This window comes from Rhinopithecus roxellana, chromosome 5 (assembly GCF_007565055.1).
Source record: "Rhinopithecus roxellana isolate Shanxi Qingling chromosome 5, ASM756505v1, whole genome shotgun sequence".
Classification (NCBI taxonomy): Eukaryota; Metazoa; Chordata; class Mammalia; order Primates; family Cercopithecidae; genus Rhinopithecus; species Rhinopithecus roxellana.
In genome coordinates this window covers 164,092,091-164,103,796 of record NC_044553.1, presented here as the reverse complement: position 1 = coordinate 164,103,796, position 11,706 = coordinate 164,092,091, and the positions used below count along the sequence as shown (strand labels likewise).

The 11,706-nt window shown below is 61.8% G+C and overlaps 1 protein-coding gene across 5 annotated transcripts in view; it reads right to left on the bottom strand.

The window, feature by feature from the left end:
- Positions 1-1,304: 1,304 nt before the first annotated feature.
- The window catches only part of PACS2 (phosphofurin acidic cluster sorting protein 2), an 81,615-nt gene continuing 71,213 nt past the window's right edge, over positions 1,305-11,706 (bottom strand). For 4 of the 5 annotated variants that reach the window (XM_030930446.1, XM_030930445.1, XM_030930447.1 and 1 more), the window contains exons 18-24: positions 11,471-11,579; positions 6,313-6,355; positions 5,133-5,175; positions 4,634-4,769; positions 3,510-3,736; positions 3,026-3,139; positions 1,305-2,010 (exon numbers count right to left, since the gene is read on the bottom strand). In XM_030930446.1, the coding sequence (XP_030786306.1) occupies positions 1,892-2,010; positions 3,026-3,139; positions 3,510-3,736; positions 4,634-4,769; positions 5,133-5,175; positions 6,313-6,355; positions 11,471-11,579 (791 nt within the window). In that variant the 3' untranslated portion in view covers positions 1,305-1,891. The remainder of the gene's footprint in view (positions 2,011-3,025; positions 3,140-3,509; positions 3,737-4,633; positions 4,770-5,132; positions 5,176-6,312; positions 6,356-11,470; positions 11,580-11,706) is intronic. The other variant, XR_004057289.1, reaches the window with a different exon arrangement.

Below are 11,706 nucleotides of genomic sequence, written 5' to 3'. Positions count from 1 at the left end.
TGCATTCCAGCCTGGGCAATAGAGCAAGACCACGTCTCAAAAAAAAAAGAAACTGGAAAAGCAGAAAAACAGATGCTCTGCAGCCCAGTGCGGGGGCGGCTGGAACGAGATGGTCAGGGTCCCACCTGTTTGAGTGTTGCCAGGGTCAGAGGCCATCAGCCCGGGGCCCACACCCTCACCCTAGACCCCTCTCAGGGCAGAGCCTGAAGCCAGGATTCAGTGGGAGGCCTTCCTACCCCTCCGCGACCCTGAGGTGTGCCCCAGGGTCCTGGTCCCAGGTGAACCTGGAGGCCCTGGTGTGGAGGGGCTCTGGTTGGGAGGGGCTGGGGCTCTGCCGCAGCCCTGCACAGCGGCTACCTCTGAGGCCTGAACCCGGGGACCTGAGGCTGCACCCCAGGTCACATCCTGGCCCCTCACCACAAGAAAAGCACCCTGTTCAGCCACCTGGGGGTTGGCCAGGAAGAGCAGGGAATCACAAATAAGAAATATGGGCCATCTCTCAGGCCAGCAAGGGTAGAGACCCCTCCAGCCCAGGCTTGAGGCCCACCCTGCCCTGCGTTTACCAGCTTTCTGAGCATAGCCTTGTGCAGTGCTCCATCTCATGAAACCAGGCTAAGAGCCCCGCAGTGGCGACCAGGGTCCCTGGGAGGGCCCCAGCTTCCCCAGCTCCTCCTATGGAGACCCCAGAGTACAGGCTTGCTGGGGAGAAGACTGACGGGGCAGGTGTTGAGGTCAGGGAGGCCCCTCTCCTGCTGTGTGGAGGACATGGAACCCACACACAACACGGGAGCCAGCGCTCTCTGAGGTCTGTGGCCTGGAGAGCCTCCCAGGCCTGCACAGGGTACCTGGCTGCACCCATGACTCCAGAGTGCCGGCCCCTCTGGTCAGGCCATCCTGTTGGAATCTTCATAGGCCACAGTGTTGCAGCAGGTGACAAACACACTTGGACGCCTGCCCCACATTCACCAAAACCTGAATCTCAACCCAGATACCCACATGGCTGGCCTCAGACATACCCACTGGGGTAGAGTGGGAGGAAGCGGCCCCCACCTGAGGCCAACGCCAGCAGCATCTCACTGTGCACCAAGCTGGGCTCTGGAACATTTTCAGGGGCCGCCTGGGGCTGTGGAGGCCCCTGTGCTTGCTAAGGTTGGGACAGGGACTACACACAGAAAACTCACGGTGTTTCAAGAACAGCCTAAGAGTGGGGAACGTGTGAGGCGGGGTGGGGCAGGGGCTGAGGAAGTGGGGACAGGCTCTGCTGGCTCTGCCCAGCCCCAGGGGGACTTCAGAAGACCAACATGTTTGGCAGCTACATTAGAACATGTATTTAAAAGCATTAAAAATATCTGCTGCTATAAAACCTCCGCCGCAGGCAGGAGTTTATTGGGAACCACGAGTGTGCGGTGCTGGGGGCATCTCTCAGGCGGGCAGGACGGTCCCCCAGGCTTAACTCAGGACACCCCTAACGGGACTGAGCGGCCCCATGGCCCCTCGGCCTGATGCCACTGAGCTCCGCCTGCCCCGGGCTCCCTGAGGAAGCAGAGTCCTGACTTTCCGGAAGAACAGGACACGGAGGCTCTGGGTGGCTCCTGAGGCCAGAGCACGCCTTCCGCGATCCGCAGCTCAGCACCGTCCTTCTGGCCTCCCAGCCCCGGGCCGAACGCTGGGGTTAATAAGCAGAGCAGTTATTCGGCTCCCGCAGGAGCTCCCCCGTTAGTTTCCAGGTTGTGAGCACATTCATACTTAAGACTGGTTCTCTTTGTGTTTTAACGGTCTGTCTCTGTAGTGAACTGAAATGTGAACAGAAATGCAGCGGGCCCTCCTAGCGTGGCGGGAGGGGCCTCGGTGGGCGGGGCTAGAAGGTGGGCGGGCCTCTCGGTGGGCGGGGCTAGAAGCCGGCCTTGGAGTGTCCGAAGGTGCAGATGGGGAAGTGCTTCACGTGCGAGGACCACTGCGCGGCCAGCTGGAAAAACTTGACGTCGCTGCACTCCACCCCGTCGATGAGGACTGTGGGAGAGGGCTGCCTGACCGCCTGCCCGCGTGCCCACCCTGCCCGCCTGCCCGCCTGGCCCACCAGGCTGGGTAGCAGCCAGGGGTACAGGATGAGAAGGAGCCCCATGCTGGAGGCACCACCAACACTTTCCTCAGGGACTCGGGGGCTCCAGGGTCACGCTGGCTCCTGAGGGACGCCGTTCCTGCCCCCGCCCTTCCACACCTCAGAGCCCTGGGGGGTGAGGAGGGCGGCACTTCCCCCAGGGCTGCCTGCAGGTGGGAGGAACAGGTGGGAGGAACCGCCTCCTGCCAGGCGCTGCTCGTCCACATCCATCTCCACCTGCACAGGTGGGGAGAAGACACTGGGAGCCCCCTTAAAACAGAGACCCCTGTGGGGAGACAGGGCCATGTTGACCTGGAGGTCATCTGACCCGTGCTCAAAAAGAGGAAAGCCTCCCAGAGCTCTGTTTCTGAAACAGTGACTTGCAGAGTAACTCTGAAACACTTTTAAATTACAAGTCATTATTTTTAGGCTGGGTGTGGTGGTTCAAGCCTGTAATCCCAGCACTTTGGGAGGCAGAGGCAGGCGGATCACCTGAGGTCAGGAGTTCGAGACCTGCCTGGCCAACACGGTGAAACCTCATCTCTACTAAAAATACAAAAAATTAGCCGGGCGCAGTGGCATGCACCTGTACTCCCAGCTACTTGGGAGGCTCAGGCAGGAGAACTGCTTGAACCTAGGAGGCGGAGATTGCAGTGAGCCAAGATCGCACCATTGCACTCCAGGCTGGGTAACGAGCAAAACTCCGTCTCAAAAAAAAAAAGCAAAAAAACAAGTCATTATTTTTAAAAAGCAAAAAGCGCTGAAAAATTCTTTCTCAGCATTTGGAAGTTGTCATCCTCACTGAGGGCTTCACAGAATGTGCGTGTCACAGCAGGACACCGCAGCTCCTATGGTGGACTCCAAAGCAGCCCTGCTCTGCTCTCGCCTACGTCCCACTTTACAGACCCCGGGGCCCATAGCGCTCACCCCGCAGCATGTTCTGCTGCTGCCTGGCAGTGCAGATGAGCCGGCTGATGCCCTCGATGCACTGGCTCTTGGACTCCACATCCTTGTCCTTCGCTTTCTTGGGCAGAAACATCACTGGAAGGAGAAAAGAGGCCCTGCTGTCATCTTGCTGTTCCTTCAGGGCCAGGGCTGGGGGTACGTGTCAGGGAGGCACTGGGGGCTCAGCTGGTCACGGCCCCACTCACCTAGTAAACCTGCCTTCCACGGTGACTGAGGACAGCTGCTCTCCTGCCTGCCCAGCTGGCCTCTGCCTGAGGCCCTGGTCAGAAGCGCCTGACCCTCATTGCCTTCAGGGTTCAGGTTCCCTCACCCCACCCACCCCTGCCTGCGCACGTAGGCTGCCCGAGGCCAGCCAGGAGGCTGCCATCCCTGTTGACTGCAAGCCGCCCTCTCCCGCCGAGCCGCCCTTCTGCGCCGTGTGGTCGTATAGCCTGTCCCACCTCACCCTTCTTGTTCTTCTCCTTGGTGACCACGGTCATGGACATGGTGGGCGTGGCCGCAGCCTCGCCACTGCTGGGCAGCCTGCTGACCTGGAGGGACCGGAAAGTGCACTTGAGCGTGTTTTTGGTGACAGGCAGGTCCTTCTTCTCGGCGTCCCTCTTCCTGTCCGCGGGCTGTGCTGCTGTCCAGTAGTCCACTTGCAGCCCCATCAGCTCGGCGCCGACACCCTGGCTGGGAAAGGCAGAGGGAGGCGCTCACACCTGCATCCTTGGGCCTAGTAATGGGGACATCACTGTCCCTGTGACAGGCCAGGAGGTGACAGCCAGCACCTGTGCCAACTTGCCAGCAGAGGAGGGCCGGCTGCTTGAAGCATGCTCTGTGGAGCTGTTCACATGCCCAGTCACCCCCAGAATGGTCCTGCATAAATCACAGGGAGCCATCCTGTGTAGATGACAGGGAGCCTGGCGGCAGGAGAGCCCCGGCCTGGGGGGCCTGTCCACCCACTCTCCAAGCTGCCCCTTGGAGTCTTGAGGGCCTATGTGAACCAGCTCCCTCAGGCGCAGTCTGGAAGGAGCCAGCGGCTGGAAACACAGAGGCAGGGGGTCGGGGTCTGCTGGTGTGAGCCCTGCACGCAGCACCAGCACCATGCCTGGCCTTGGGGCCTACACCCTCTATGGCTTAGTTCCACTCGAGTGAGGTCTGCTTCAGAGACCCACGCGGGCTGGCGGGGCCTCGCCACAGCTGTCAAAGCCGACCCCATGAGGACCACCTAGAGACCCGCATCTCCTGCCCCATGAGGACCGCTTAGAGACCCGTGTCTCCTGCGCCTTCTGCCCTCAGCTTGTTTTTTAAAAGCCCCAGTGTGTGCAGAGCTGAGAGACAGCCCAGCACAACGGCCATGTTTGTTCACTGCGGAGTTTCTGTCCCCTAGAGGTCCTGCCCCCAACCCCTGATCTGTGGCAGGAGGTGGCCAGAGAGGGCCCAGCCGTCCTGCAGAGCCCCTCCGTCTGCGTGGCTGACAGGCCAGGTGCCCTGGGAGGTGGATGTGACGTGGGGGAGGATGACTGAATCAGGCAGCACGTGGTGGGGCGGGCAAGTGAAACGTGCTGAGCCACGCGGCACCTTTACCTGGGGGAGGACAGGCCTCCGCTCACTGACGGGGAGGAGGGCGGGGTGGGTGAGGCCTCCTTGGCCGCAGGAGATGTGGATGGCGGGGTGGAGGAGAGCGCGCCAGAGCCCGAGGGGGCTGCGTCGTCCGAGTCGCCTTTGGGGAGGAGTCATAGGGCAGGCTGAGTCCACCAGTTGCCAGGTGGCACCAGGCCCTCCGGAGCCGGATGTGGCCTAAGGCCAGGCAGACCCTAGGGGTGGGCAGGGTGGGAGTCCCCAGTGGCCTCTGTGAGATTCTCCTCCGTTTTTGGAAGTCGGCCCTGCCAGCCTTGATGTGGGGCTTCATGACAGCAGCCCCTGGAGGATGAACCCCCCCACAGAGCAGAAGCACCACAGCAAGACTGGAACGTGGCAGCTCTCAGGCCCTGAAGGGTTGGTCTGGTCTGCAGGACCAGAGTGACTGTGCTCCCGCGGCCCACCCACGGGCCACTCACAAGGCCTCAGTGTGGGATGGTGTTACCTGATGTGGCTGAGGATGGCTCCACAATTCCAACCTTCACAACCTAGAAAACAACAAGCACTGGCTGGTGAAAGCCGTGGGGTTCAGCTAGCCCACTGCCTTCCCAGCGGGGGTCCTGCCTCCCGACCATGGCCACCACTCCCATGATGCAGGAGCAGCCACGTGGGGACAGACAGTGCTCAGGGTGCGTGGCCTCAGCAGGAGGGACTGCTCTCTCCCAAAGGCGGCCCTCAGGGCAGCTGCAAACCATGTGTCCAGTAAGACCAGTATGCTGGTGAGAGGGACCCTGGCAGACCAAGGGGGATAGGCCCCGGGCCTGGCAGGCCCTGCATGGCAGCCACGAGCCACAGGTGGTTGTGTAGATCTACCGTGAATCCCAGTGACTCAGTGGGACCTTGGTTGCATGGGAAGGACCATGTGCCCGAGCACAGCATCCTCTTGTCACCAGAGAAAGCTCCTTGGGCAGCCGCTGTTCAAGATGAACTCTACCCTCCCAGATGGCCGGCCATCACCCCAGAGCCCTCACCAGACCCGACCACTACCTGATGCACGGAAAGGCCTCTGTTCCACCAGTGGGGAAACTGAGCCCAGAGACCCTTCCCCTGCCTGGGGAACCCGTCTGCCAGGTCCTGTGGGTCTGTCTCATGGCAGACACCTGGTGGGAGGGAGGCCACACAACAGGATAAAAAGATGGGCAGGGAACAGGCTGTGGAGACCCAGGGCTGGCAGGGAGATGGCCTGGCTGGCAGAAGCAGCCCTAACCCTGGGCAGGGCAGGAACTGAAACCCACACACCGCAGGCTGCAGACCCGGAGTGGACATTGGGAAGCTCCCGGGGCTTGGGTTCCTAGAGGACAGAGGCGACCTCTCCAGCCCGGGCAGGGTCTCTCCTCTCCTGAGACGCTGGGTGTTCCTGAGGTCTTGCCCTACCGAACTGTCTCTGCTTCTGTGGATCAGCCCCCAAGGCAGAGCTGGGGGGAGCCAACAACCTCTGGCTCCACACCCAACTCCGGTAGGGAAGGAAACAAGCTTTGAGACAGGCCAGATGGGAAGGCAAATCCCCAGCTCCTATCTGTGGGAAGGTTCTGGAATATATGAAGTCAATCCCCAAATGTTCTGACTATAAAAGACAAGTTGGCGGGTATGTGGTTTCCCGTCACATCAAGCTGGCCAGTACTCACCCCGACAAAGGGAATGAACTTTTGGGAGGACTCTTCGTCAGGGCTAAGAGCAAGGAAACAGACAGTTAAGCTCTCCTCAGGGCACAGCCCCGCCTGTTGGGCACAGCTCCCTCTTGGCCTGAGAACCTGGCACAGCCCCAGGGCCACAGCTCTGCCCCAGTCGGCCCTGCCCAGTGTGTCCCAGCCCCACCCATCCCCAACCACTGCCAGCCCTGGCCTGGCCCCCAGGACCAAAGTTTGGGCCCCTTCTGACATGCTGACATGCGAGAAGGACAAAGGGGTCTCTGGGCACCCATGGTCAGGACAGGCCAGAAGGCAGAGCTCCACAGAGGGGTTCACTCAGCTTTCCTAGGTGCCCAACGCCCACGCAGCCAGCTCAGCCCCATCCAGCCTACATTTCCGCTGCTCCACCAAGCTGGGCACCCCTGCTCTGCTGGGTAAGGGCAGCTACTGGTGCCCTGGGACTCCCGGGAGGAGCCTGGGCCCTCTCTGGTAATCAGCAGCACCAAAGCCAGGGCGGAGAGGTTTTCTCCAGACCATCTGGGTAATGTCCGTGCCCACATGAGAGGCCATTGTACCAGAACACTCCAAGCACAGCCTGCAGGCAGGCCCAGCATGCCCCAGGCCATGACCCGCGTGAGATGATGTGCTCGGTGGACAGTGGAGGTTTTGTCTGGACTTGCCCCCATACAACGTTTGGCAGATAACAGCAGCCTCTTCTAGAGGTCTGGTCACAGCCCGTCCACGTGAAGATGCCAAGGGTGTGAGGAAAGGAGCTGTAGGGCTGCTGAGAGGACCCGTCTGTCTTCCCCTCTGATGTGTGCGGCTCAAGGAGGGCTGTCCTGTGGTCCGGCTTCGCGCAGGCTCCTGCTGACCGTGGCCACTGCAACCTGGGCTCGGGCCCAGGAAGCTCTCCCACAAGACAAGGGGTCGGCACAGCATGAGGCCCTGCTGGCAGCTAGGGTGAGATGGGGCATCTCCTTCTGGGCCCCAGGAAAGATCCAGAGGGCAGGGCCTATCCTGAGTGGTGGAATGGGTCTGGCTTCCCTCTCCTCTCCGCTGGCCTCAAGGCTCCCCGTGGCCTGCACTTAGGGACAGGGGTGCCTCCCCGCCCGGCTTCCTCAGCCAGACCACATCAGCAACTGGTGCCATCTCTCTGGGCAGTTCTCCCAGCTGTCTCTTCTGTCTCCTTTCCACAAACGGCAGAGTCTGAGGCCAGCAAGTGGCTGTCTTACAGGTGGAGACTGTGCACACACATTGCAGAGGAGCACCTGTTGCCCCTGGAGCACTGGGGGCAGGACGAGAATGGCCAGGCCAACAGGGTGCCCCTCAGGGACAGCCCTGCACCAGGGGCAGGACATGGGCTCGCCCAGTGGCCCCGGCCCTCCCTTGGGTTCTTGTCAGCACAGGGAGAATCCCTTGCAGGAAAAAGGCCCAGGGGAGGATGCCACAGGCCCAGCCCAGCCGTCTGCCTGGAGCACCAGCTCCCAGGACCAGCAGCACTATCTCCCCAAGAGCCCTGCAGGGCAGAGGCTTGATCCCAGTGCTCCACACCAAGTGTGCCCACGAGCAAAACAGCCCCTGCCCGGGAGCCAGTCCAGAGGACACTCCCAGGAAGCAGCCCCCGCGGCTGGTCCCAGCAGCACCAGTGTGAGGAGACGGCGGCTGGCAAGACCCACCCTCCCCGGACGCCAACCTGGATAGCTCCTGGCCCGCCCTCTGCAGAAGGCCTGGCGAATGCCTCTGGATGAAACCACCTACAGATTTTGTCCATCCCATTAAAGATGCCCCAGGCCTAGTTCCATTTCTAAGGAAAAGAAAGTTGAAAGAGAAACTTTCCCCTCTTCTTGTCCAGTTCAAATAACAGAAAGTGATGTACATCCTGTGTTCAGGCCCGCCTCTGCCTCAGGACGGCTCAGGGCGGCCTCCTGGCCCCCCAGCACCCTGGCTCTGTCCACAGCTGTCAGGCAGGAGTGCCTGGACGTGGCCCTTGACATCCCACTATCCTCGTTGAGCAGACCAGTGTTTGGAAATCTCAGTGACATCTGTGTCCTCCCAGGCCCATGAAGGCACAGAAGGCAGGTGGTGGCTGCTGGTCCCCAGGGCACAGGTGGCTCCAATTCCCGGGGCCACCTGCCCTCTGCCGAGCCAGACCCCCCACCGAGCCAGCCATGGCAGGGTGGCCTCCCATCCATGCTCTGCTCCGAGGCCCATGGGGCAGTGCGTGGCACATGAGGGCCGAATGCAGATGTCACAACACAGGGATGTTGCCGGAACTCTCAAAGCCAAGCCGCACCTCTGGGCCATGCAGACAGCACCCAGCCCTGGACATGGGCCGATACGACAGGGATGACACCAGCTGGACACTGAGACCCTCACCCTGACCCTGGAGGCACACACGTGTCTGTGGAGGCAGAGTGGTCAGGAGCGTAAGGAGCACACCACCGCGGGGTGGGGAGGCCCTGCAGGCACGGAGGGCGCAGATGCCCTGGGGCCACTCTGCATGGCTCTGGGCAAGCTGCCAGATGCCTGAGCAGCCCTTTTCACCCATGTGTGCTGCACGGGCAGGCTGGGGCTTGTGGACACCCTGCAGGCCTGGCCTGCCCTCATAGGAGGAGTGCCATTCTGGGCAGAGGAGGGCAGGCCAGCAGGGGTCATCTCACAAGGGACTCTCACAGGGGAGCCTGGCTGGAGAGGACTCTGCACAGGTCCCCTGCCACAAGGGCTGTGCCACCGCCTGCCACCTGCCCTCTGTCAGCCTCCCGACTGACTCTCCTCTGAGTAGAGACAGCAGGTAAGACACTCATGGCCTTTGCTGGGTTCCTTCCTGGGCCCCAGAAAGCCAGCGTCACCCCTGTAACACGGAGGCAGCCAGCGTCACCCCTGTAACACGGAGGCAGCCAGCGTCACCCCTGTAACGCGGAGGCAGCCAGCGTCACCCCTGTAACGCGGAGGCAGCCAGCGTCACCCCTGTAACGCGGAGGCAGCCAGCATCACCCCTGTAACGCGGAGGCAGCCAGTGTCACCCCTGTAACGCGGAGGCAGCCAGTGTCACCCCTGTAACGCGGAGGCAGGGGCAGGAGGAGCAGGGTGGGAGTGGGTGTTAGGGTCCCCTAAGGCCCTGGCTTGCTGCTCAGAAGAGCTGACCTGGGAGAGACAAGCAGCTGCATCCACAGCCTGAGGCAGCCCGGGCAGCCAGAGCATGCTGCAGGCTCTTCGTGCCACAGCCAGGGGGCAAGGGCGCAGGCCGCCGGGGGTCAGCAGGGGAGAGGCCCCCATGGCTGGTCTTTCACCTGCAAAGGCTTGTTTAGCAGGACAAGACGTAGGATGCTCAGCCCCCTTCCTGTGTCTTCCTAGCGCCCAGCCCTGCAGCTGTGGGTGGTCCCAGGCTGTCCACTTCGAGCAGCTCCTAGGCCTGCAGTATTTCCAGCAAGGGGGCCCCAGGGACCCAACTACCCTGCACTGGGGTGGGGTGTGGGGGTGGGTTTCCCAGGACAGCAAATGACCTCACACAGGGCAGAAGACACGGAGCAGAGAACGAGCCCCATGGGAGGACCAGCAGGGTCCCCCACCCTGCAGCAGGACACACCTGGCCAAGGAAAAGGGATGGCTCTGTCTGAAAGGGCAGCTCTGGGGGTGCCTGAGACTTGGCTCTAAACATGAAAGGTTTTAGGGGGTGGAGCTGCCTCAGAACAAAAGCTCTTTACCCCCATTTGGAGGTCTCAGTAGTTTGGCCTCATCTCCAGGTAAGCCACAAGATGCTGGAAAGCCCTCTCTGCTAACCCCGGGTGCTCAAGGGAGCCCTGGGAGCCAGGCTCTGCAGCGTGTAGGCGGCCCAGGGCCCAGCCGCTGACTGCCGTGTCACCGGGCCTGCTTCTCATCTACTTGCCTCAGCGTCCCCATGTGTAGGGTGTGCACCAGTGCCCCTGCTAGGCTGCTGCCAGGTTAACAAACGTGAAGGGCCCGGGGCACACCCTGGCCCAGGTGGCCCTGGTGTCTACATCAGCCTCTCGCTCCTGGTTTAAAATGAGGAGGGGCTAAACCTGGCCACTTCTTAAACCAAAACCCAGGGCCAAACCAGAGAGGGGGCAAGGCCTGCCTGGCTGACCTGCAGGCTTCAGGGCTCTGGGGTGGAGTCCCAGCACACGGGCCTGGCCCGGGGACAGGAGGGCGCATCTGCTGCTTTCCTGACTCAGGGTGAGAGACTGGATGGAGGAAAAGGGTTCATGTCAGCGCAAAGTGACTCCGGTTGGGGCCACCTCCCCTCTCCCACGCGGGCTCTCAGCCTGTAGCTGGCGGCCCTCAGGGCCTGACTCCCAGTCCGGAGAGAGGACAGCAGGGTGATCCGGATGGTGACTCTGCTAAACAAGCCCTAAAGACCAGCCTGGGGACAGACAGGGTGGGAGGCAGACCCAGAGAGCCATACCTTAGGGTAAAGTCAAAATGAAAATGCTTTTTCCTTTTCAGAAAGCCACCAAAAGAGAAAACACAGACACGTTACGATGCCCTCAGGAGCCCTCCGGGGACTGCCGAGGGCACTCAGTGGCTCCCGCCTCGCTGGGGTTCCTGTGTGGGAGAGCCCGTGAGTGCTGGCTCTGCGCCTTGCACTCAGCTTTCTCCCCCGTAGTCTAGGGAAGGTGTGGGACAGCTGGCACCGGATGTGCAGGGAGGAGGCGCCGGGTGGGACAGACAGGTCTCTGCAGGGCTTTCGGCCCGGGGCTCCTGAGCACTGTCCTGCTCTGGGCAGGTGAGGACACAAGCTGATCACTCACCCACAGGGCCTGAGGCCCAGGGACTCCTCGGTTCCCTAGCCTGGGAAACCTAGTCTATGGAAGGAACAGGTGCCCAGACTAGAGGAGCTGGGCCACTGCCACCCTAGCCCCATGACAGCTGTCCATCCTGTCAACTTCTCATCACGTGGGGTTTCAACATGCACAGAAACAGGTGTGGAAACAGCGCTTACTATGAGAGATCTGGGGTGGGGGGAGCGCCTGCTGTCGGGAAGGCCTGGAGCTGCCCGGCTGACCTAGGCTCTGCTCTAAGCCTGGTGCAGGGTTTTCCGGCCTACCAGGCCGAGCCCAGCAGCGGGTGGGGAGGCCCGCGAAGGGTTGGTGGCTGGCAACAGCCTGTGGCATGGTACCCGGGCCCACCGTGTTACCTCTTCTGCTTGTAGGTCAGCATGGCCTCTGCGATGGGAAGCTGATGGGCACAGTTGGCCCCTGCGATGTACTGGGTGATGCGTGACACAATGTCCGGCGTGTCCTGTACTGCAGGGGGAGGAGGCGGTGGGGGATGAGGCTGGCCCCAGGTGGGGTTCCAGGCAGGGCTGAGCCAGGCCTCCCCAGTGCCCTACCCAGGCCTCCCACACCCCGAAGTGCAGCAGGGCTCGTTGGC